The following is a 27,055-nucleotide window of genomic DNA, read 5'->3' on the forward strand; positions in this document are numbered from 1 at the left end:
CCTCTTGGGAAGAAACCTCGGACAGACCCAGGCTCTTGGTAGGCGGTGTCTGACGAGCCGGTTGGGGGTGTGATGAACAGTGGCAATAGTAGTCACATTAATAATGGAACATGGAACTATGACATATGTTGAAGTGGATATACTGGTGATGTGGGTTCTTGGAACAGTGGAAAATGTCCCAAACTGTCTCCCAATTAATTGCGTTCCCCTCAGGGCTCAGCTCTCGTTCCCATTTCTTTACTATTGGGAGTTCTCCTATGGATACTTGTATCAGTTTAGTATAAATCTTGAACACTAATCACCTCACAGGAAAATCAACAAACCATTTAATGATTGGGTGCGCCTCAAGATGGTTTCTCTGTGGCACTCCATAACATTTTAGGGCTGAACTTAAGCGAAGATAAAAGTAGAAGGATGTCCTGGGGACCTCAAAAGTAGCTCTCAGGTCTTCAAAACTCAACATACCTTTTTCATTGAATAGCTGGTCTAAAGTATAAATACTGTACCTCTGTAACTCCACTGCTTACAAGCAAAGGGTTTGTTACCAGACATTAAGTGTGCATTGTGCCATATTGGGGTATTCAATTCTATTACAATCTTATTGGTGTAGCAGAGTTGCTCCTCCACCTGTTTAAAGTTGGTCAATGTGTTGTTGATAATAGGGCCATAGGCTAGCATACAAGTTTTTGGACACACACCTGCAAAGGTAAGTTCTTGCAGTCTTAGACTTCCAGTGAGGTTTTGCTCTATTTCTCTCCATGGAACTGTAGATGAGGGGTCCATCCACACTCTGAGGGCCCGTAGCTGAAAGGCTCTGTGATACATTTTAAAGTTGGGGAGGGCCCGACCTTTTAGCCTAGGTTGTTTATTATTCCAAATATACTGCCGAATTACGGTATCAAGTTTCTTCCAGAAATGTATCGGTGGGGGTAAGGGGATCCTTGTAAGAACTATGTTCATTTTAGCAACAGCAATCCTGGACCGTAGTGATGCCGGCAGCGCAGACCAATTGGCCAGATCCCTTTGAACACTACTTAATGTAGTTTCATAGTTGTCCTGGACAACTCACTGTAGCGATGGGTGTACGGTGATGCCCAAATATGTAATTTTGCTTTGGGTTGGTATTGTAACACTAGTGGCTGATGTCGCATGCCTGTTGTTCAATAAAAGATTAGATTTATTCCAGTACCGTGTGATGCCTTTGAAACCTCCCTCCGAGCGAAGCCAAGCGCAGACCTGCCAACCTGTATGCATTTTGCGTAGTAGATACGCATTTTGACATCAGAATACGGTGATACTATTTGTCACTTTAAACTACGCGAAAATCAGGTGAATGCTTTGAGTTCACTCATTGACGGTTGGCGTGCAGTAGCCGTCTCAGTCTAACACTTAATGGTAGTAGTCTAAAACCATAGGCTAAAACAGCGTAGCAGCCACGAGCATGCTGGAAAAATAACTAAACAAGAAGAGTTCGACCAATCACAGAGTCTGCTTTCCAGTCTTCCTCTTAAATGTCAAGCGGGGATATCAGCTACGGTTTTGATGTAGAAAGGTGAAATTGTGAAATGAATGAATTTACGTAGCCTACCTGTCAACTTTGGATAAATATTATTTATTTACATTATTAATAAAGCCTTGAATTTGGTATACCAAGTCTTCAATTTTGTTACAAAATTAATGTTGGAGAGCAGCCTATCGTCTAGAAGAAAGAAGTCTATACGACTGTAGATGTGGTGCACATAAGAAAAAAAAGAGAATGATTTGGCCGTGGGAGACGTGTGCCTCCATGGATCAGTCGTTTGGAAAAAGCATGCAGAGTTTTGGCTCCTGGACCAGATTAAAATCTCAACCCACAATGATATGATTTTCAATGTTTGGGAGAAAAAAATAAAAAAAAGTAAAGAAAAAGGGGACACAGACGACACAACCACACACACATATTGAACAAGCAGAATAGAACAGCACATGACCATCAATCAAACCTGAGTCCCCTGACCTGAAATCCCAATAACTAACTGTACCTTGAGTGTCCATTGCACAGCGGTGTGCCATCTACACATCCACATGGGTTCCCAGTGTCCCCAACTCCCAAAACAACAGATCAGTCCAATACCAGAACAATATCAGTACAAACAGGCCATCAGCTTGGCAGCATTGTGTGTATAAGGTACAGGTCTCCACCTCGTCAAAGAAATGAGAATACAGATTCACAAAAAGGATTCTTGTGTTGCCGCTACAGCTTTGAACAGGAGAAGCATAATTAAACTCTAGACAAACAGAAACATAGCTGAAATATGTTGCTACATCACAGCCTTGACTATGTGATCCAGGACAGGCAAAGAGTAAATTTAAATGTGCCAGCTGAAAGCCAGCTAAGGCTAGTGGAGTCTTTAAAGTACGGAAAGGAAATACACAAACAGCCATTAGGTCAAGGCCAGCTTAAGGTAACATTAGCAGCTTGTAGCTATGAATCTTGGAGCAGTCTTACCAGATCAGCACACAGCGAAGCGGGGGGTTAGCCTTCACTAGCAGGCCAGGTGCTAACAGTGGCCCGCTCCCGAGAGCCATCAAGCTACATTAGCCCCTCATGAGGGCGTGAGGCTAGCAAAAACCAGCTATTCGGGTAGCTTTAAATTAGCCGCTACATTGCCAGGCGAGTTCAATCCTCCATGGGACCCAAACTGCGTCGGTGCTGAGAAGAGATGAAATCCTGAGCAGCCTTAGGGAAGTAAGCTGGCGCATCAGTCCTTCTCCGGTCCTAATGAACAGCTTGGCCGGTTAGTGCAGAGCGGGCCTGAGACCCAGGTTGTAGAGCTCTTTCACCACATCTCGGTATGCGGAGCGTTGCTCGACTACTTCGGGAGAGTAATCCTCAAAGATGTGGATTGGGGAACAGATTGATAAGTTTAGCTTGTAGCCTAGTGTTCACCTCAGACACCGTAGCTAGCCTAGCCTCCACGGTTTTCATGTCCTGGCTTGTGGCGAATGTCTCCAATGACGAAAGACGTTGGTGTTCCAATATAGTAGTCTGAATGTTATCTACCTTCGCCTCAAGTTTGGAAAACGCCATGTTGAATTCAGCCAAGTGCGAGGCCTTGTGCGAGGCTAACATAGCCATTAGCGTGGATACTACGGCGCTCGATAACGAGTCACCCCTCTTCTGGTCATTTTTCTTTGATTTGCTGGACATCCTCTCGTCGTGGCGAAGTGCTGCCGATTATAGTTAAATATAAGTGGCTAGTTGCAGCGCTTTGGCTGGACTGTAAAGAAGGTTAAAGATGAAAAGGGTGGGAGCGAGGGAAAAATTACTCCATCGCACCGCTACACCGGAAGTCCACCAGGCTTATCTTTTAATTAATGTAAATTATAGGTGTTGGTGAACCTTTGTTTGTTATTGTCAGTTGTTTATAGTATTGTGATTTAAACATTTAAGCTAAATGCTTGTGTTGTGCTCAGTGCCCAAAACAGTTTATGTAATTGATGCCAACAAAACTTTCAATAAGAGCCGTTGAATTTGTTTTACAATACAGCATGTTATATAAGATAACAACATAACAAAAATATGTCAATAACATTATGTAATATAACCGAGTGTAACAGTAACTGTATGCATCCTCATCTGGTGGTAACTCTGAAGACTAAATGATCCATGTATTTAACTGACTGATCTTCTAACCCTGCTCATGTTTCTTCAGGATGTTGAGGGTTCCCCTGACACCACAGAAGCAAGTTCATCTGAAGCTTTGTCAAAACCCCTGGGCACAGTCCGAACTCAGTCAGTGCCTGAGAGCATGGTAAACACAACAGCCTCCACTGTAAAAGTCTCCAAACCAGACGCTGGGCCCCAGCAGAAATGTGTAGTCTCCTAGATCTAGAACTTGTATCGCTAGAACTTCTCACTTCTTCTTGATCAAAGCATTGCACTTTCAGCTTCTTCTAAAGCCATGTGCAGAACCCCCCAGAAACAAGCATAGAATTCTGCTTCTTCTAGAATCATCCTTAGACTTACAGTTTTTACTCTAGAGCCAATCCAAGAACTCCCATTTATTCTGAAACCAATCACAGTGCCCCCGACCTCTTCTAGAACCTACCCTAGAATCCCTGTTGTGTTCAGACCTATGGTTCAGACCTGTCATTCCTTCTAAGAACCAAACCCAGAACACCAATGTTTACAACATATCATAGCTCTCTCAACTTCTTCCAGATACAACCTTAGAATTCCTCTAGAATCAGGCCTAAATTTCAAAGCTTCCTCTAGAATCTTATGGAGGTCCTTGGAACTCTTCTTCTTCTTCTTCTTCTTCTTCTTCTTCTTCTTCTTCTTCTTCTTCTTCTTCTTCTTCTTCTTCTTCTTCTTCTAGAACAAACAAATGTAGAGTTTTTTTCTTCCAGAGATCTAAAGTCTGTAATTTCCACTTCTGACAGTATAATTTCCCAGTGCCTTCTAGGTCTAACTATATAACTCCCTATAGTTAGAACTTCATGTAGAATCTTCTAAAACAAGCCCTGGAACCCCTACCATACTTCTTGCAGAACACTGAGACTCCCTAATTCTTCTAGACCAAAGTCAGATCCAGAACTCTATATGTCTTGTAGAGCTCTTGGCTTCTTTCTAGAACCAATGTTTTTTTTCCACAACCAAACCGCCGAACTCCTCACATCTTCCAGAACCAAATCTAGAACATTTCTTTTAGTGTCCTCTGGAATGCTTGTAGAACAAGACTTTTTCTAGAACTGTTTTCTCTACAACTAAACTCAGAACTTTTATTTTCTTCCAGAACTAAACCTAGAACAGATTTTTCTAGAACCAAATCTAGAGCACCTGAATTGTTCTTGCACCAATTCTAGACATTTAAATTGTTCTTGAAATGTCTCAACCATCAGTGCATTTACATGGCAAAGAATTCCAGATATTGGCTTCCAACAGTACAGTGTAACAGTTAGTTTACATTTGAAATTTGAATTAGGGTTTCTAACTGCATTATGAAAAATAAAATAGAGGACAGGACTAAGTACTTTAATTGAATCAGATGTACTCCCCAAATTACTTTTTTGTTTTTGACTACTGAGCTCATTCATCCTGAGAATAATTCTGCCTGTTGATTGACGAGTGGTCACAACTGAGATGTGGCTCAACATGACAGCACATTATTTTGCAACTATGTGAGAAGTGGTTGACAGTGACTGTTACTACTTTACCAAAAACAGAAAGCAGACTGGTCGTATTTAGCATGTGGGGTTGATGGGTTTTGGTCTGTAATATGCATGGACCGTAATTCTGATAGGCAATTATGTTTTTATAAAAGGCAGAAACAAAGTGTACTAATAGACATATTTTGTGAACCATGTTTTTATAATGTATCATATGGTGATTTAAAATAGTTAAACGTTTTGATTGTTGACCTTTCATTTACTATCTGAGCTCATTTACCAGCACTTAAATAAAAAAAACTTGCTTGCTTACATGCATCTGCTATTTGAATTTCCCCCAAAAAAAAAAAATATATTTTTTTTTTTTTATAAACATAATAAAATAAAAAATAATATTTTTTTTTTTAACAACACCACCGGGGGGGGCACGAGAGTGTGGAGAAAGATTCCCGCTTTGTTATGAATCAGAATATTTACTTTCACTCAACCCAGATTTTGTACTTCATAAAGTTACCTTTTTTGAGATGACTGTTGGCCATGAAAATGCACTGGTTTGACACAATGACTGATTAACAAGCTGCTGTTGGCAGGTGAAAACCATGGGATTACACATTTAGTTTAAGTATAGTATTTCTTAATCAGAGGAAATGTACTCAAATAATCAAAAATGATTTTGCTTGCTTTTTGCAAGATTCTTTAAGGCTCATTTATAGTTTCATTCATATCACTCTAAAACCAGTAACAATACACAATAAGTTGCCATTCTTGGAGATACAAGGTTTTCACCTGGAAGCAGTGGTACTGAGATGTCTTACATTACATGGCATGTTCTGTACTTGTACATTGTTCCACTTTTGTCTATCCATTCTGTCTACATATCCAAACAAGAGCACAAATACAAATAAACCCACAACAGTGATTTACTCCTCCGTCTCTCTTTCTGTGTCAGGAGCTCATGATAGGACAGAGGGGGCTTGCATGGAGGGGGGATGACCCAGAGGGGCTGAAGACATACACAGTATATACACAGAGCACACACACCCCTGCAGACTGCACACAGGCCAGGGACTCGGTCATACCTGCCCAAAACACACTCACTAAGTACTCATGCACAACTGGTGAGGAAATCAAAGCTTCAACCGCTGTAAGATCAGAAAGCAGTGAGGTGGACAGCGGTAAATATGTCCAAAGCCTGGTTCTGCCAACATCTGGAGAAATTCTTGGGAAATCTAGAAGTCCTCTAGAAACAGCAGCAAGCATAGCCCGCACACATGCATACACACTCTCTCACCATAGTGTAACATCAGCAGAATCAACAGAGGCCTAAGCCTCCCTCGCCGGCACATTCAAACTGCAGCATCAGGACCACACTGAGGGCCTGTGCCCTGCAGCTACCCTGGTAAGCAAAAAAAGAGATACAAGTCACACTCAGCACTCTGGTTCCAGCATGACACCAAACACAAGTACCGTCCTTCTCCTAACCCTCTAACTGCAGGAGTGGATACAGAGTTGGAACCTGGTTGCACATGAATAACTCCCTGATGGACTGAGTCGACCAAACTGCTGTTCAATTACAAGATAACCACCTACTTGTTGGTTTACTGGTTGATTGATCATATGCCTGACCTATACAACAACAGGGAATGCTGTATTTCTTTCACTTCCATTTATCTTTATTGCATTTTAAATTTAAATTTGTGAGCCTAGGAAATATCAGCAGGAGCAAACTTTAGATTTTTGTTAGTCTTGAAATTAGTGATGTATTTCTTTCACTTCCATTTATCTTTATTGCATTTTAAATTTAAATTTGTGAGCCTAGGAAATATCAGCAGGCGCAAACTTTAGATTTGCGCCTGCTGTCTTGAAATTAGTGATGTATAACATCAATATAAAAAATATATAAAATTACGAATTTGTGCTTTTTAAAATACCTTTCTTGCCTACATTTAGTTTTTATTAAAGATTTGTAACCTCCAGTAACTAAATTATTCATACTGTCATTCCATTTCTCCTTTAAGTAGTGTGTCTAAGTTTTGACCATTAAACACCATGTTATCTTTATGCCATACATAACAAAAGTGGAGGGTGTGGCCAGGTTAGCTCAGTTGGTAGAGCAGGCGCATGTATACAGAGGTTTACAACTCGAAGAAGTGGCCGCGGGTTTGACTCTGACCTGCATGTCTTCATCTGTCCTGTGAAAATAAAGGTCTCAAAATGCAAAAAAAAAATTTAAAAAAGGGGATGGGGGGGAATTATCCAATTCTTATCAAAGCATGATTAAGTTTTTTTAAAGGCACAAATTATTGAGAATGTAGTTACTAAAAATGTATGAATTTTTTAAGGTTGTCTCAAAAAAATGACAAATCGAGGGCTCTCTACATTCACATTAGACTTCAGTGACATCAAAGTCTGGTGAATGTTTGATCCGCGTGATTAATCCTGACATTCAAAGCAGCTTTGTTGACTCTTGGTGTTCACCTTGTGTCAAATCCTCGGTAGTTCCCTGGCAACTGTGTTCACAGAGCCATGAAGTCATGAAATAAAATCAGTCATTTGAGACATTGTGAATTTGAACTTGCAATGTGTAAAACTCTCATAATTCATTCAGAAAAGGAAGCAGGGGTCAAAAAAAGTTCAAAGAAAAGAACAGTAAAACCTGTAGATGGAAGTTCTGATAGAATAAAAGCTCAGATGATTGACAGCTACATACGGTTAGAGGAGGAGGTAGGGAAGTGTTTGTATTCTTATGTTTACTGCTTACTCTGCTCACCTGGCCCTCTGTCTCAGCTCCACCCCTGTAGCCTGAGTCTTACTGTCATTTTCTCTTCCTGAAACGAGTCACTGTCACTGGAGCCCTACCAGCACTCCAGGAAGTGGTTTCTGCCACAGGTGGGTGGAGCAGAGAGGGAAAGAAAAGAGAAAAGAAAGAGATGAGAAATGTAAGAGCTAGCTAGGGAAAGGTGTCAACAGAGAGAGAGCAAGAGATATAACCAGGCAGGGGAAAGAGACTGTAGGTGGTAGTGTGAGAAGTAGAATTACAGGTCAGAGTGATATTTTTATGATCAGTATTAGAGCTACAACCTGTTAAGGTAGAGTCAACTTAAAAGTTCTTCCCCTGCTTTCCTCGCCCTCTCTCCACCTGTGACCATGGAGCACAGAGGTTCAGCTGGGTGTGTTGTGTTTGTGTCCCAGGCCCCAGAGGAGCCCCAGCCTGGGCCCTCCCCCTGTGAGGGTGTCCCCCATGTGTCCCTGGAGACGCTGGGCCATCTAGAGCTGTGGCTGCAGAAAGCCCAGAGGAGCCTGGTAGCTGGCGGAGTGGCGGCTTCCACCATGCAGGACAGCGTTGAGCAGCAACTCCTCACCTGCCAGGTAAGCCCCACCTACGACAGGAACCAGTGCACCCCCGGGACTCTCAGATCACAAGATGTCTAGATATCTGCAGTGTGATTAAAGGTACAATATGTAATTTTTCTGCAAAAAACGACCATACCTATGTTATATATTTTTTTGAGTTTTGTAGTTACACTATCCCAAATGTTTCCATCAAATGGCAAACCCAGAGAAATCTGTTATTTTATTTTCAGACACGTCACGTTTCATTTAGTCGCCCGGAATAACAGGGACCGCCCCCGTGGTTACGTTGTTTTTCCGACTGGCAGCGTTCACATGGTCGGCATGCGTGTTCTTCTTCTTCTGTTATATTGGCGTTTGGCATAACAACTTGTTGCATGACTGCCACCAACGGCTGGCGGTAACCTAGAGCATCAGGTGTGTGAAAACATGGAGGCCACAATAACAAAAGATTTTCTGCTGTTTTCTTATGCGAGCATCCAAACAGCACATTGCCAGGTGTTTGGTTGGGTTATCTGCAGGACAACCAATGGGAAAAGACACGGATAATGTTTTTTTTTTTTTTTTATACATAGGCCTATTTATGAATAATTTGAAACATGTTATGTCTGTGTATGTTTCTTGGCAGAGGCGTTTGTCCACAATTCACAGTTTATTGTCATTGAAATATGTTCAGTGACCCAAAGTCGCCTACATCAAACGTCAGTTGTCAACAACGCGTCACCAACTGGGAAACTCAATTAGCAAAATTCAGCCCGAGTTTCCCACCTGTGATTCCCACAGGAAGTGACGTGAATGGTGACGTTTTTACGGTGGCCCTGAGAGGACATAGCACGCAACAATAAGACAACACATGCAAATAAACCACAACACGCTAAACAATAAGACACCACATGCAAATAAACCACAGCACGCACTAATAAGACACCACATGCAAATAAACCACAGCACGCACTAATAAGACACACGTAAGGCACACGTAGGGTGCTCAGTATTTTATTATTATGTATCGGCGTGTGTGTGTGTGTGTGACAGCCGGCCAGCGAGGTTGTTAAGCCTGCAAGCGCTTGTGGAGTTTAACTCTGAAAATGCAGCTAACCACAGGTACCCGTTAATCTTATGATTGACATGTGTTGTGATATTTAAACAACTAATCCATCAACGGCGAAATAAAAGCCTCTTATTTACGAGACCGGTCTGAGAGACCTCCAGCTTCGAGCGGGGTCTCTGAGCAGGACTGTCTGAGCGACGAGTTAGCAGCCCCGGCTGTCGCATCACTTTATGGAGCTACTCAATTCCAAAAACTTTGAAGCAAATTGTCAATTCGGCAACGATTTACGCAAGACTGCCTATATTCGAAATCTAAAGAGTTCATTTCTCGCCTAAAACATATTCAGAAGTGAATTTAGTGATGAATAAAATGGCGAAAAAATGTTTAAAATTGTCCTGTTGTTGGTCTGTCTATGTACCGGAAAGCCAATGGTTGAGGCATGTGTGCATCACTTAAAAGTGTCCCCTGGAAACACTTCCGTTGTGGTGTGGGCTATTTGCGTGTGTTGTCTTATTGTTGCGTGCTGTGGTTTATTTGCATGTGTTGTCTTATTGTTGCGTTCTGTGGTTTATTTGCATGTGTTGTCTTATTGTTGCGTTCTGTGGTTTATTTGCATGTGTTGTCTTATTGTTGCGTGCTGTGGTTTATTTTCATGTGTTGTCTTATTGTTGCGTGCTGTGGTTTATTTGCATGTGTTGTCTTATTGTTGCGTGTTGTGGTTTATTTGGATGTGTTGTCTTATTGTTGTGTGTTGTGGTTTATTTGCATGTGTTGTCTTATTGTTGCGTGCTGTGGCCTCTCAGGGCCACTGTATGTTTTCACTCGGAAAAATGTTTTTCCGATGTCCATGAACGCACGGTTTCACCATCTACTTACTCGTAACTCGTCAAAACATGGGCACCCAGATGCTACATTCGAGAGTAATTGTAAATCATAGAATGTCACAGAAAAAAATACTGGTAACACTGCCTTTTCTCCCAAAAGGCATAATTTTGTGATTAATTACATGCCACTTTGCAACACAGTAACAGCATACAATTTGATACATATCAATATTAATCCAGCTTAATGTTACTACAATGTACGTGCTGGTTGACAAGTAGCTAACGTTAATGCTAGCTAATGCTTGTTGGATAACATATAGGGTTACAACATCGTTCAACACGCTCATAAAGTTATTAGTAGTATGATTGTTTTGACCATAGATAAAAGCAGCACTGCGCTAACCCACGAATAAGTTCACTAGTAACGTTAACCTGTATAGATAGATGATTAATCTAATGCTAATTTAGCCAGCTAGCACACTCCGGTCTGCCTGCCTCACTCCCTCGGCACAAAGAGACTTCATTCGGGATGATAGCTGACAACACAGCCGGGACATGTAGCAATAGCTAGTTACCGTTAGCCCCAGCCGGTGCCAGGTGCTTACGACACTAACAGCAGTTTAATGAAGCATCGGGAAACAAAGAATATCAGACCCAGTTCTCCCGCTGCTGACAACTAGGGTTAGGTACCGTTTGGATTTTTATGATTCCGATGCCGAACCGGTACTATTAAAACGATTCCGATTCCTAACCGATTCCTAAACCGATTCTTGAAAAACTGAAAAATGACATAAAAGAAAGGCTTTTTTATGGAGTTTTTTTAAAATAGAAAATGATTTAAATTGAACAATATATTAACGTTTTAAAGTACTTAAATATATAATAAGTAAACCTAATGGTATGCCAACCAGCTTCAAACTTTAGCAGTTCTTTTGCAGAAAAATTACCATATTTGCCTTCTCTGGCAATATACTACACCTCTCCTTACTTATGGCAGGTCCTGCATAAGAGAAAACTCTCTCAGACTGTGTCCAAGAGGTCTGTACACACACAGGTAGGAGTTTGAAAGGACAGACAATTTGGGGAGGCTGTCCTGCCTCCCCCACCACCAGGCTACACGGTCTTGTCCTGAATGATAGACTAGCAGAGCAATTGTAATATGTTTAATAGCGATCACGTGCAGTGAATGGTTAATATGCTTTTACGTGTACAAAAAGCCGTCTATCAGCAGTCCGAGAATAGCACGGGCACGCGCTTCACACCGCAAGCGGGCACGTGCGCCACTCGGCAGAAAAGGGAGAAAGAAAAAAAAAAAGAGTCTGTCGCTGTCTGGAGCGACAGAGGAAAAATATTTCAGTCGGAACCGAAATTTGCGTTCTAATCCGGCCAAAATACTACCGTTTGCGTAGGAACCGGTTCCATAATCGAATATTGTAGCCATCCTGGAGATTCCCCCTGCAATCCTCACCCGTCTCTCAGCCTCGTTGAGTAACAAGCTAGCGTTACAACCCAAAAGGTTACATTGGCATGTGAAATATACTGTGTTGGAGCCATTACACCACTTTGTCTTAAATATGCTACCATGTTGGTTATGTCAATGTGCAGTTTTATGTTTGAGCACTGGGTGGAGCATTGCCCTGGGAAGGCATAAAGGTAATCAGCCACAGGTACACAGGTGTGGGGAAAACGGGGAAAGCAGACAGCTTTTCACCGTGTTTGTCGTGTCAGTCTTGTCAGTGTTTAAATTGTTTGACAAGGAAAATGGATGGAACTAAACCAGAAATGAAATGAAATGGACTGTATGCTTGTGCGACGGTAAGCAGGCCGTTACTGGAAATAAATGGGTCACAGCACCGAAATGCAGACAAATTGTGGACGTTGATTATTGGCACGCAGAACACACGTCCAAGCAAGTTCTCCCCTGATCCCACTGGATTGTAGGAGTTGATAAAAGACTCTACATACTGTGATAGAGTGGTTTTAAAACCTGATAACGTTAGCCGCTAATGTTAGCTTGCTGGCTCACTAGCTAACTGGTCAATTAGCTACCAATACAGATTGAATCTGGGACAGTCCCAATTTTAAGTTGCTTGTCCCGAGTCGGGACGCTAAAATGTCCTGGTTTACACCAACCACTATGAAATTGTTCCGGTTAAACGGTTAAAATGCTGACAGCTAAACAGTGTAAAAGTGTGACTGTATTGTAGAGGATTCCAACAGCGGGACGTACAGTCTGCCGCTACAGCTATGAGCTAAAAGACACAAATTAGCTAGCACTTGGTCACTGCTGTTGTCGGAAAAACAACACAGACGTGAATAAAGGTTGTGTTTACTTAAATAAAACTTGTGGTGAATTCATAGTTATTGTAAAATACCCTTTTCTCATCTGTTTTTGTCATTTAACAGCAATTTACTGGTGAAAGAAGTTATTGTTAAAAGTTATTGTTATCACATTTTTTATAATTTTTTAAAATAAAATTAAAAAAAATTGTTCTGATGCGAAAATTTATCCGATTTGTGACTCATAACCGTGATCCAATTCAACTGTGAGTTTTGTGATCTGTTGCACCCCTATACAAAACCATTCCAAATAATCAAAGTGATATAAGGCAAAACAGGTTATTGAACTCTTGTCAATTCAATTCAATTCAATTCAATTCAATTTTATTTATAGTATCAAATCATAACATAAGTTATCTCGAGACACTTTACAGATAGAGTAGGTCTAGACCACACTCTATAATTTACAAAGCCCCAACAATTCCAACAATTCCAGTAATTCCCTCAAGAGCAAGCAGTGCGACAGTGGCGAGGAAAAACTCCCTCTTGGGAAGAAACCTCGGCCAGACCCAGGCTCTTGGTAGGCGGTGTCTGACGAGCCGGGTTGGGGTGTGATGAACAGTGGCGATAGTAGTCACATTAATAATGGAACAGTGACTGGATGTGGCGGGAAGCTGCAGGGTTCAGCAGGACGCAGCATGACATTGCAGGGCATCGCTGAGCTCAGCAGGGAATGCAGCAGGACCACGGCGACAGCTGCAACCAGGATCTTGGTGCCAACGTTCTCCAAGGAAATACGCTTGGGGAAAAAAGCATAAGGACTCGGGAGTAAACTCCCCAGAAGCTAGGATTAGTAACAAGCATTTCTGGGACGGGCTGCACACAAATAGTAATAGTAATAGTAACAGTAATAGAAACAGTAATAGAAAGGGAGAGGAGAGAGCAGCTCAGTGTGTCAAAGGAAGGAAGTCCCCCGCAGTCTAGGACTATAACAGCGTAACTATAACAGGTAACTAAGAGAGACAGGTCATAAGGAGAGGTAGCTTTTTCGGGCTTAGAACTCTCCCTGCCCTGCGGGATCTGGCTTGGCTGGCGCCTCCCTCTACTTTGTTATGTATTATTAATCTAACAATTATGAAGAGAAGCAGTTGGGCCAGTTAGGTGAACACTGCAACTCCTCACTCTCTAACTATAAGCTTTATCAAATAGGAGAGTTTTAAGTTCATTCTTGAATGAGGTGACAGTTTCTGCCCCCGAACCCAGATCGGGAGCTGGTTCCATAGGAGAGGCGCCTGATAACTGAAGGCTCTAGCTCCCATTCTACTTTTAGAGACTCTAGGTACCACCAGTAACTCTGCATTCTGGGAGCGCAGTGTTCTAGTGGGACAATAGGGTATTAGGAGCTCTTCTAGATATGATGGTGCTAGACCATTTAGAGCTTTGTAGGTCAAGAGAAGGACTTTAAACTCAATCCTGGATTCAACAGGAAGCCAATGCAGAGAAGCTAATACAGGAGAAATATGATCTCTTTTCTTAGTTCTTGTGAGAACACGCGCTGCAGCATTCTGGATCAGCTGGAGAGTCTTAAGAGACTTATTTGAGCAACCTGACAGTAGGGAATTACAATAGTCCAGCCTGGAAGTAACAAATGCATGGACTAGTTTTTCAGCGTCGTGTTTGAGACAGGATATTCCTAATTTTGGCAATGTTACGAAGATGAAAAAAGGCTGTTCTTGAGGGTTTGTTTTAGATTGGCATTAAAGGATATATCCTGATCAAAGATAACTCCTAAATTTCTAACAGTGGTGCTGGAGGCCAGGGCAACACCATCCAGAGTAGCTATATCTCTAGATAATGAAGTTCGGAGGTGTTTAGGGCCCAGCACAATAACTTCAGTTTTGTTAGGGTTTAACATCAGAAAATTATAGGTCATCCAGGATTTTATATCCTTAATGCACTCTTGAAATTTTGCTAGCTGACTGGTTTCGTCGGTTTGATTGACAAGTATAATTGGGTGTCATCCGCTAACAGTGAAAGTTAATTGAGTGTTTTCTAATAATATTGCCTAGAGGAAGCATATATAAGGAGAATAGAATTGGTCCAAGCACTGAGCCTTGAGGAACCCCATGGCTAACTTTAGCGGCACTTGGAGGATTTATCATTAACATTCACAAATTGAGATCGATCAGAGAAATAGGACCTAAACCAACTCAGAGCAATTCCTTTAATGCCAACCAAGTGTTCCAATCTCTGTAACAGGATTGAATGGTAATGATTGTGTCAAATGCAGCACTAAGATCTAGTAAAACAAGAATGGAGACAAGACCTTTGTCTGCAGCAGTTAAAAGGTCGTTAGTAATTTTCACCAGTGCCGTCTCTGTGCTATGATTCTTTCTAAATCCTGATTGAAAGTCATCAAATAAACTGTTGCTATGTAGAAAATCGCATAACTGATTAGCAACCACCTTCTCAAGGATCTTGGATAGAAAAGGAAGGTTAGATATAGGTCTATAGTTTGCTAAGACCTCAGGATCCAGGGTGGGTTTTTTTCAGAAGAGGTTTTATCACAGCTACTTTAAATGACTGTGGTACATAACCTGTTAATAGAGACATATTGATCATATCTAGTAATGAGGTGTTAACCACAGGTAATGCTTCTTTGAGTAGTCTCGTTGGGATGGGGTCCAAGAGACAGGTAGATGGCTTAGCTGAGGATATCTTTAACATTAATTGTTGAAGATCTATAGGATAAAAGCAGTCTAAGTATATGTCGAGACTAGTCTTTATTTCCTACGACTCGCGTTTAAAGGTGAACCGTTAGAAGTTGAGTGTAAAATGTGATGAATTTTATCTCTAATTGTTGTAATTTTATCATTGAAGAAGCTCATGAAGTCATCACTACTCATAGCTAGAGGAATAGATGGCTCAGTAGAGCTGTGGCTATCTGTCAGCCTGGCGACAGTGCTGAAAAGAAACCTTGGGTTGTTCTTGTTTTCTTCTATTAGTGATGAGTAATAGTCTGATCTGGCCTTTCTTAGGGCCTTCCTATAGGTTTTGAGACTTTCTTGCCAATCCAAACGAGATTCTTCCACCTTGGTGGAACGCCACTTACATTCGAGGTTTCGCGAGATTTGTTTTAATTTGCGAGTTTGGGAGTTATACCAAGGTGCTAGTTTCCTTTGCTTCATCATCTTCTTTTTCAGGGGAGCGACGGAGTCTAAGGTCGTCCGTAGGCATGTCGTAATACCGTCTACAAATGCATCAATTTGAGAGGGACTGAGGTTAACATACAGGTCCTCTGTTATGTTAAGGCATGACATAGAGTCGAATGCTGTTGGAATATCTTCTTTAAATTTAGCTATAGCACTGTCAGATAAGCATCTGGTGTAGGAGCTTTTATCTAATTTAATATAATCAGGTAGTAAGAATTCGAAAGTGATTAAAGAATGATCTGATAATACCGAATTCTGCGAAAATATTATTAAATCCTCAATTTCAATACCATATGCCAGCACAAGGTCGAGGGTGTGGTTAAAACAGTGCGTCGCCTTGTGCACACTCTGACTGAAACCGATTGAATCCAGTAATGAGTTGAAAGCAGTACTAAGGCTGTCATTGTCAACGTCCACATGGATATTAAAATCACCTACAAGAAGTACTTGGTCTGATTTAAGGACTAAACATGATAAAAACTCTGAGAATTCAGATAAAAATTCAGAATAAGGACCTGGAGCCCTGTAAATAACAACGAATATAATTGGCTGTAATGTTTTCCATTTTGGATGTTGAAGATTAAGAACAAGACTTTCAAATGAGTTATAATGTAATTTAGGTTTAGGAGTAATTAGCAGGCTTGCATCAAAGATGGCTGCAACTCCCCCTCCTCGGCCTGAGCCTCTAGGAATTTGAGTATTAATATGGCTGGGAGGAGTGGCTTCATTTAGACTAACATAGTCTTCATGGCCCAGCCAGGTTTCAGTAAGACAAAATAAATCAATTTTATTGTCTGATATCAACTCGTTTACCAGTACTGCTTTAGAAGACAGAGATCTAATATTTAATAGTCCACATCTAATTTTCCTATTTTGTTCTATTGCAGTAGTTTTAATTCCAATTAGGTTGTTAAGTATGCGCATCTTTTGTTTACCTTTGATTTAACCGATCTGAGCCGGGGACAGACACCGTGCTTATTAGACCATGAGTGGGCGACTGCTCCAACGGAAGCACAGAGGTTACGTAGCACTGCACCTCTGATTACTAATATCAAACTTGGGTTGTCATGGTTTATGTCTGATAAACTCGTTCAGATTTTTTGATATGAGAGCGGCACCGTCCCAGGTGGGATGAATGCCGTCTCTCTCAATCAGACCAGGCTTTCCCCAGAACGCCCTCCAGTTATTCACATAGCCCACATCATTAGCTGGGCACCACCCCGACAACCAGCGGTGGAAGGATGACGTACGGCTGTACATTTCATCATTGGTCAGGTTTGGCAGGGGTCCAGAGAAAACTACTGAGTCCGACATTGTCTTTGCGTATGCACAAAGTGACTCAACATTCATTTTAGTGATCTCCGATTTACGACCATTACCACCTACGTGAAGTATGATCTTACTGTATTTACGGTTCTTTTTTGCCAGCAGTTTTAGATGGGTTTCTATATCGCCCGCTCCAGCCCCGGGGGGCACATATGACCGTAGGTAGGCCTACTGTAGCCGCGGGGCGCTGGCTTCACATATCGCAGTATAGAGCTCCCAATAACCAGAATTGGCTTCTCAGCAGGTGTATCACTGAGTAGGGAGAAACGGTTAGAGAGGCGAAGACACTCCGTTTTAGAGCGACCGTCATCATGTGCACTCCCTGGTCCAGATCTAACGCTACGCTTCCCTCTAACTCTACGCTTCCCTTGGACAGTCACCCACTCGCCCGGCTGCTCGGGGTCTGCCGGGGGACAGCTAGCAGAAGCTACAGAAGCTACAGTATGTTGGCCCGCATTAACTACATGGTGCTGGCTAGCTACGGAAGCATACGATTCTGATTCCATGGTGCGGAGCCGTGACTCAAATTCACTAAGCCTTGCCTCCAAAACAGCGAATATACTACATTTATTACATGTATCGTTATCACTAAAGGAGGCAGAGGAATAGCTAAACATTTGACACACAGAGCAAGAGAGAGCAGGAGAGGGAGAGGAATTAGCCATTGCTAATGGCTAAGCTAAAGTAGCTAACAGTGTTTTAACAATTGTAAATTCAGCGAGTCAGTCGCTGTAAGTGAAGCTAAGTATAAGTGCTTGAGTAAAACAATTGTAATTCAAATGTAATCCAGGCAAATAGCTGCTAATTTAAACAGTGAAGCAGAGTTCAGTAAGTTTTTGCCGGAGCAGCAAACTAGCGTTTGTAACACGGGAACACCGGAAGTGACACAATACGCTCACCTTACACGTCGGCACGTCGTCTCCTGATGATTCATAAGATATAAAGGAATAAAGTAATGCACAAATCATGAATTAATTCATGCATTAATTCATGTACCCTTCCCGTAAAGTGTTACCATAACTTTAGATCAAGCCTGTGGCAGCAGTTCCAAATAATTCTTTTAGTGCCATGCAATGAAAAATACCTTTTCACAAGTTCAGTGGGTGCATTTTCCAAAAGAATGCTTTAATTCTGAAAAATAAAGTTGGTCCCCCACGAAATTCAAGCAATGTCTTTTAATGTTATTTCTTAGATATGTAGGCTACATACCAAGAAAATTCATGAATATTAACTGAGATACCCCATTATGTTGTGAGCAGTAGGCCTACGTGTGTTGTTGGCAAAATGGTGTCTAATCTGTCTGTGTCTATGTCTGACCTGGGCTAGCACATGTTCACGTTAAAAAGCGTGTGCGTGCATGAGCACTACGGTCACGCGCAAAGTGTCCCGGTTTTATTTCCAGGAAATCTGTTCACCCTAAACAATAAAATGCAGCTATTTTATTAGCATGACATGTAAACGTAATGTGAATAAACTTGAATGGGTAAACTCATCCGTGAACAGATGCATTCTAATCGACGATAGTGTTTAACACTAAAAACTCATAATTTCACGCAACTTCCCAACGTCATCAAACGTCTGTGTTTACAATCCATTGTTTTGGTTGAGAGACCCCTAGCGGCAGAAAGTTACATATTGTATGTTTAAACTAGGGTAAATGATGCTGAAAACTTAATGTTTTCAGATATCTAGGTTACATATTATAGCTGTTGTTTCAACAACATTAAAATAAATGTTTCAATATGAAGCCAGTTCTAACCACACATTCAAATACAGGCATAGGAAAAAGTCTCTGTAACACTAATCGATGTACACAGAGTTGAAACCAGATATTTACATACACTTCAGAAAAAGAAAAAAAAACTTTTATTTCTTTACTGTCATACATTAAATCAGAGTAAACTTTTTCTGTTTTAGATCAATAAATATTAACATATTTTTTGCATTTGTTAAATGTCAGAATCGAGCGAGGGAGAATCTTTATGTATCTTTTTTATCTATTTTTATCACTTTCATCAAAGTCAGAAGTATACATACACTAAGTTTATTGTGTCTTTAAACAAAAAGAAAACTCCAGATGATTCCATTCTGAGCTTAAGGAGCTTCTGATAGGTTAATTGATTCCATTTGAGTTAATTGGTGGCACACCTGTGGATGCATATAAATGCACACCTCAAACACAGAGCCTCTTTCTTTGACATCATGGGAAAATCATGAGAACCAAAACACAAAAAAAAAATTGTACCTATCAACCAAGATGTGGCTCATCCTTAGGTGCAATGTCCAGATGCCTGAAGGACGCACGTTCATCTGTTCAGACAAAATATGCAAGTATAAAAAACATGGGAATGTACAACCATCATACCGCTCAGGAAGGAGACGGATTCTGAGTCCCAGAGAGGAATGTTTTTTGGTGCGAAATGTGCGAATCAATCCCAGGACAACAGCAAAAGACCTTGTGAAGATACTAGCTGAAACTGGTAAGATAGTGTCATTATCCACAGTAAAACGAGTCCTGTACCACCATGAGCTAAAAGGTTACTCTGGGAGAAGAAAGCCATTACTTCAAAACCACCATAAAAAGCCAGACTACAGTTTGCAACTGCACATGGGGACAAAAATCTTAATTTCTGGAGACCTGTGGTCTGACGAAACAAAAATTGAACTGTTCGGCCATAATGATAAACGGTATATTTGTAGGAAAAAGGGTGAAGCTTTGAAGCCTCAGTCAGAACACCATCCCAACTGTGAAGTATGGGGGTGGTAGTATAATGTTGTGGGGCTGCTTTGCTGCAGAAGGGACTGGTGCACTTCACAAAATAGATGAGAAAAGAAAATGTTGTGGATATATTGAAGCAACATCTGAAGACATCAGCCAGGAAGTTAAAGCTTGGGCGCAAATGGGTCTTCCAAATGGACAATGACCCCAAGCATACCTCCAAATTAGTTACAAAGTGGCTTAAGGACAACAAAGTCGAGGTATTGGAGTGGCCATCACAAAGCCCTGATCTCAATCCCATAGAAAATTTGTGGGCGGCACTGAAAAGGCGAGTGCGAGCAAGCGCGAGCAAGAAGGCCTACAAACCTGACCCAGTTACACCAGTTCTGTTAAGAGGAGTGGGCCAAAATTCCAGCAAACTATTGAAAAAGCTTGTGGAAGGATACCCAAAACGTTTGGCCCAAGTGAAACCGTTTCGGGGCAATTCTACCAAATACTAAGGAAGTGTATGTATACTTCTGACTTTGATGAAAGTGATTAAAAAAATACATACAAATTCTCCCTCACTCGATTCTGACATTTAACAAATGCAAAAAATATGTTAATATGTATTGATCTAAAACAGAAAAAGTTTACTCTGATTTAATGTATGACCGTAAAGAAATAAAAGTTTTTGTGTTTTTTTCTGAAGTGTATATGAATATCTGGTTTAAACTGTAGATAACTTCTATTTCAGTTAACGATTGAACTTTAATAAGTATGTTTTGTTTTCATTGTTATTTTTAACCCTTTCATTTTGCAGTATCAGTTTACTTATTTTCTGATGTTGATTTTTAGTTTATTCTATCATTATTGTACCATTAATACGGTGTCCTTTTGAATAGCTGTGTTTATATATATTTTTATCTTGACCCTAGGGAGACTAGCTAATGGAGATCAGATAAGGCACGAAGGAATTATGTTAAAACAGTGGAGCTGAAACCTGTAGAGATTTCTAAACAAATGTAGCTAAATTTTAAGCTACATATCTGGACGTTTTTTGACGTGCAAATTAATGCTTCCTGGGCTGCTGTGTGATTAAAAACATTGGTTGTTATATAATAATAATAATAATAATAAATTTAATTTAATAATGTCTGCTTTGAAACTATTCTCAGGAAAACAGGCTTTAAACTCAGCTTAAATTGCAGAAACACTGATTTAGAGTCAATGCAAACTAAGAAGTTAAACTAGTTTTTAAAATCAGCACTTGCAGTCTGATCACACAGTAGGTCACTGGTCGAGTCATGAGACTTTACAAACATTTCAAATTGCACAATGTTGTTTCAAGAGCAAAATATGACTCCTGAATCATTTCCAAATGATTGCTGACTATTTCAGATCTTGCTGAATGTCAGCTCAGCACAGATGCAAAGTTAAGAAGCTGCATGCTGAGGAGGTTTTGGCAGCTCAGAGGTTAAAATTTGGCTCCCATGCTTGTTGCTGTTCACATATGATGTAAGATCTTAACACACATCTGACTCTGTACGTGGAGGAGGCTATGTTAAGTCAGTTAAAGATGTGTGTGTGTGTGTGTGTGTGTGTGTGTGTGTGTGTGTGTGTGTGTCGGTTTGTTTTTACCATCTGACTGCTGATAGCATATTAGGGCCGACAATTCCGGCTGTAAACACAAGTGTCATATTAATATATTGGCGCATGTGCCTCCTTATTGCTCAGAGGGGCGAACATTGCACTATCAACATTCCTGGATAACAACTTCTCAGTGAGCGGAGTTCATTAACTGTCACCTGCTCTGATTTTATTACTCTGACGTTGGCTTTAAGTCTGCTCGTAAATGGAACACGGTCCATTCAAAGCAGGACTGCTGGAGAAAGTGAAAGAACAACCGTCTCTCTAAACATTAACTCAAAGAGGTCTTATTCAAACATCAAACATTTTTACTAGGTTTTAGAATCCAGTGCGATCGTGTCACTCTTTGTAAGCCCTTTGATATATTGTACAGTAATGCTAGTTGGATATCACCAAGTCTCACTGTGTTTACTGTCCAAATGTCAACCCTGAAAACAAATGGCATATGCAATTCAAACGGTAACAAACACTAAATGCCAGCTGCTGGTATTTGCACTGAGGGTGTGGTGTGGCTGCAGAGGTGGGGGCCAAACCGGCAAAGAGCTCAGAAATCAACTAACCTGGGGAGAAGCACGTGGCCGCCATGCTTGCAAGAAACTGAGCTACGCTTGCCTCCATATTTCATTAAATAACCAGGTCTATTACTTTTTCTTTGACGCCAAATCGTTTTGTCTGTTGTCATGGTGACTCGGTGAAACGCCTGCAGGCACGAAAGAGCGGGTCTCGTTGTCGCCTGGGCTGTCTACTCGTTTGGAGAAATTCGCTAGCTAATGGAGTGGTGGCTAATGTGAACCCGTTGTCTAATATGGAGGAATTAATCGACCGGGCCGGAAGCAGCTAAGTGTGCTTAAAGGAACACGCCAACTTATTGGGACTTTAGCTTATTCACCGTAACCCCCAGAGTAATACATACACTTCTCGTGTCCGTGAATGTTGTAACGCTGTCTGACGGTTCCACCGGTAGCTTAGTCTAGCACAGAACCTGCAGGTAACTGGTTCCAACTAGCCTACTGCTATAAGTGACAAAATAACGCCAACATGCTCCTATTTACATGTTGTGATTTGTAGAGTCACAGCGTGTACAAAGAACAACGTAACATGAGACACAGCCATCTTCTAACTGTAAACAAACTGGGAACAGAAGGCGAAGCTCAGGTACTTCTGGTACTTGGGCGGAGTGATTTGCTTTGCAGCAAGCCTTTCTGAGCATATAGTTCCCAGTTCCCAGTGTGACCTATGTGAGATGTCTCCTATATCACTCGGAGCCGGTTGAGTTGGTAACAGCCAGTTTATTCCGCCTCTGCCTGCATTTACAATGGAAGACAACAGTGTGTGAATGCTCATCTCAAAGGACAACAGCTAGCATGCTCTGTCTCGTTGGAAATCCTCCGTTGCTGTGAGGAATTTCCCATCTCTACAACTTACTTTTCTCTGTACAAAACTTTGACACTTACTTTAGCAAAGCAATATACATGAATAATAAATGTAATTGAAATAAATAAACAAAATTGAAGGTGTTCTCTTGCAAATTAACAAAGAGTCAATATTTAAACAAAATTATAATATGGCTTCTTCATGGACTGTTACCTTTTTTATATCCTTTTCAGTATTTTAACAGTTAATAATAATTATGTGCTGGACTTTTCCAACATTATAAAACAACAGTAAATATCTCAGTACAAAACATTTCACCACTGACTACAGCAACATACAACATACTGCAACGTACCTGCATTTACAATGGAAGACAACAGTGTGTGTGAATGCTCATCTCAAAGGGCAACAGCCAGCATGCTCGGTCTGGAAAGACGGCCCATGTAGGTGCTAGTTAGCATGCAGAAAATATTTTTTGAGTGTTTAAACATGAATAAAACGGCTGGTAACTAAATACAACCATTGCCAAATTAACTTCAGACAATATTATATCTAACCAAACGAACTGGGACAACTTTTAAGTGCTTTTCAAGTAGTTAACGCTATATTGTCCACAAGCATTCACAGACATGTTACCTCGTTGGAAATCCTCCGTTGCTGTGAGGAATTTCCCATAATGCTGCGCTACAATTACTCAAAGCAGGTACGGCTTTGAACAGTAGGTGGATTAGTATCCAGGATCTATGCTAAACTTATGCAAGTGTCCATAGGAGAACTTCCATAGTGGGGAAATGGGAAAGAGAGCTGAGCCCTAAGGGGAATGCAATTCGCAAATAATTGGGAGACATTTTGGGACATTTTCCATTGTTCCAAGAACCCAAATCACCAGCAGATCCACTTCAACATATGTCATAGGACATTTTGGACTCCCCAGAAGAGATACGTCTCTAAAGTCATTCCCACTCCCTACTGAACCTGAACAAACTGGAACTTTCATGCACATGGTCTGGTAGTGTGAACAGGTGCATGAGTTCTGGACTAAAACAACATAAAAAATGTATCAATAATGATGTGATAGGATGTTGAATTCCTTCTGACCCGATTGTTTTGTTACTTAATGACAACTCTAAATTACACCTGCTTTGTTCTTGTTCAATTTGTTCAGTTTGTTAAAAATTTAAAAGACAATAAAAATTTGATCTAAAAAAAAAAATTATACATGAAAGTGTACATTTTGTGGGTTTTCATACTTTCAGATCAGTTGAATGATTACATGCTGTTGAGTAAATTCCCATGTTTTATGAGCTTATTTTATGTTGAATGTAAAATGTGAATATAAAAAGTAACATTTAAAGTAATATTTGCCTAGAAGTAAAAGTCTCACAAAATGGAAACACTCATGCAGAATACCTCAAAAGAGTATCTAAAAGTTTTGCATGTAAGTAGATATACTGATATCTCTGCTCAAACTGATATATGAGTAAAAACTTGGAGGGTTTTTCGCCCAATACAATTTTATGGATTTTACATGTTAACACTCTGTCTTCCTCTGATTAGATGGATTTTTCTGGAAGCAACAATATAAAAATATCTGTAGGCAGGGATGTGCACAGACATTTGGAGGAGCTATTGCTCTAATGTGGAAAAAATACATTGCCCTTTTATAGGAACACTAACCACAATCATGTAGCCATGTTGAGTGATGCTCTGCATGCTCTCCCTCACTCTCTGGTCCAGAGCCTTGTTCTAGTCCTCATCTTGAATAGAATTATTAGAATCTGAATAAAGTATACTGTACTTTTCACTTTTCACTTTCATAAATAATATATATTATTTATGGTGCCAAATCATAACTTTTTTAATTAGTTATATATATATGAACTATTACAACATGAATACAGCTAGACACAATTAATAGTTTATTATTAATGAAACATTTATTTTAATGAGTTAATAGCCTACTCCAACTTAAAGAAAATTCTTCTGATAAAATAGGTCTACATCACATTAAATCAATAATTGCTTGACATTATCAAATGTGCAAAGTTGCAAATCTTGCAGAGCTGCTTCTTTGAGCTCGTTCTCTCTCTTCTTCAGTTGTTGTAAAGGCATACTTAAGCACACAAAACTAACATTAGGCTATACATTTTTTTAAATGCAAAGTTCTTACGTTAAAGGGGTGATAGAATGCAAAACCGATTTTACCTTGTCATAGTTGAATAACGACAGTTCGGTGGGTAAATAGGACATACATCGAAGCTCAAAATCCCATTGACACCCCTTTACTATGAAAATCTCATATTTTGAAATTGCCGCTGAAAACGGGCGAATCTCAACAAAGCTGGAAGTTGACGTCAACCTCCCAAAAACCGGAACCTTTGTCAGCCCATGGGTGTATTAAGAGAACGGTCACGCCCCAACATTTACATAGGCTACACAACTGACCTGAGATCAGGTAGTCTTCTGAATCTAGCTAGGTCATGCAGATCTCTGCTATTCCATTACAAAATTAACTTCTGAAACTTTTTTATGCGAAAAAATCAACTATGTCAATGTCAAATATGGGCGGCTTTACGAAAATGGATGGCTAATTGCAAATTTTGTCCAACTGTGTGTCGGAGTTCAGCGCCGGTGCTGCCTGTGTAGCTGCCTCGCCGCCCGGCCTGCCTTCCTTCACAGACCCCGGCCTGCTGTGACGTACTTGGAGCTGCGTCACGACTGGCAGCCCACAGCACTCCATACCCACGCAAAGTCACCGTCTCTTGGGCTAATGACAACCAAATGCCCCTGCCCTGACAGAGCTCCAGGGCCTGCAAGTCTCCTCTTCCTGCTAGCTAAATGCCCGGTGTATGTGAGTGAGAGCGCAGTCAGCGAGCTTGTTACGCCAGCAATCTCTTACCACAGGTTTCAGTTAATCTTTTAATGTGTGTAATTATAATGTGTTGAGTTATTTAAACAAACGATTGGGGAAATAAACGCTGCTTGTCCGCGAGTCTCATTGATAGAGCCTGCTGCTGGATGTAGCTCTATAAATGAGAGCTATCTAGCCTCCTCTTAGAATTCCTCTGAAATTCACAAATATTCATTAACTTGAAATCGGACAGCGTTGTTAGCTTTATAAGACATTTAGCTAGATGTCATATACGTGGCGTGACGAAATTCAAACTGTAAATATACTCGAATTACGACCAAAAATGAAGCTAACTGTGATTTGTAGCTAGCTACACAGGTAGCTAGGATTGAAGGGACAGTTGCAGCTAACGGAAGCCCTACTCTTCACAAATATTCATTAATTTGAAATCGGACACCGTTGTTAACTTTATAAGACATTTAGCTATATGTTGTATACGTGGCGTGACGAAATTCAAACTGTAAATATACTCGAATTACGACCAAAAATAAAGCTAACTATCCGTGATTTGTAGCCACACAGGTAGCTAGGATTGAAGGGACAGTTGCAGCTAACGGAAGCCCTACTCTTCACAAATATGCATTAATTTAAAATCGGACACCGTTGTTAACTTTATAAGACATAGTTAGATGTTCTATACGTGGCGTGACGAAATTCAAACTGTAAATATACTCGGAATGACGCCGAAAATGAAGCTAACTATCCGTGATTTGTAGCTACAAATCTACATCCAGCCGCAAGGCTCTATCAATGGGACTTGCGGACAAGCGGCGTTTATTTCCCCAATCGTTTGTTTAAATAACTCAACACATTATAATTACACACATTAAAAGATTAACTGAAACCTGTGGTAAGAGATTGCTGGCGTAACAAGCTCGCTGACCGCGCTCTCACTCACATACACCGGGCATTTAGCTAGCAGGAAGAGGGGAGTTGCAAGCCCTGGAGCTCTGTCAGGGCAGGGGCATTTGGTTGTCATTAGCCCAAGAGATGGTGACTTTGCGCGGGTATGGAGTGCAGTGGGCTGCCAGCTCCAAGTACCTCATAGCAGGCCGGGGTCTGTGAAGGAAGGCAGGCCAGGCGGCGAGGCAGCAACACAGGCAGCACCGGCGCTGAACTCCGAACACAGTCGGACAAAATTGCAATTAGCCATCCATTTTCGTAAAGCGGCCCATATTTGAGCTTTACATAGTTGATTTCTCGCATAAAAAAGTTTCAGAAGTGAAT

General features: G+C 40.9%; 2 protein-coding genes across 2 annotated transcripts in view; both read left to right on the forward strand.

Moving 5' to 3' along the window:
• The window catches only part of LOC120548886, a 193,550-nt gene extending 188,069 nt beyond the window's left edge, over nt 1–5,481 (forward strand). Inside the window, exon 76 of the mRNA XM_039785398.1 lies at nt 3,696–5,481. Coding sequence (XP_039641332.1) covers nt 3,696–3,869 — 174 coding nt within the window. The 3' untranslated portion in view covers nt 3,870–5,481. The remainder of the gene's footprint in view (nt 1–3,695) is intronic.
• Nucleotides 5,482–8,355: 2,874 nt separating this feature from the next.
• LOC120549411 (nesprin-2-like) overlaps nt 8,356–27,055 on the forward strand; it is a 141,706-nt gene continuing 123,006 nt past the window's right edge. Inside the window, exon 1 of the mRNA XM_039786316.1 lies at nt 8,356–8,520. Within this exon, the coding sequence (XP_039642250.1) occupies nt 8,482–8,520 (39 nt within the window). The 5' untranslated portion in view covers nt 8,356–8,481. The remainder of the gene's footprint in view (nt 8,521–27,055) is intronic.

Source organism: Perca fluviatilis, chromosome 20 (assembly GCF_010015445.1).
Source record: "Perca fluviatilis chromosome 20, GENO_Pfluv_1.0, whole genome shotgun sequence".
NCBI lineage: Eukaryota > Metazoa > Chordata > Actinopteri > Perciformes > Percidae > Perca > Perca fluviatilis.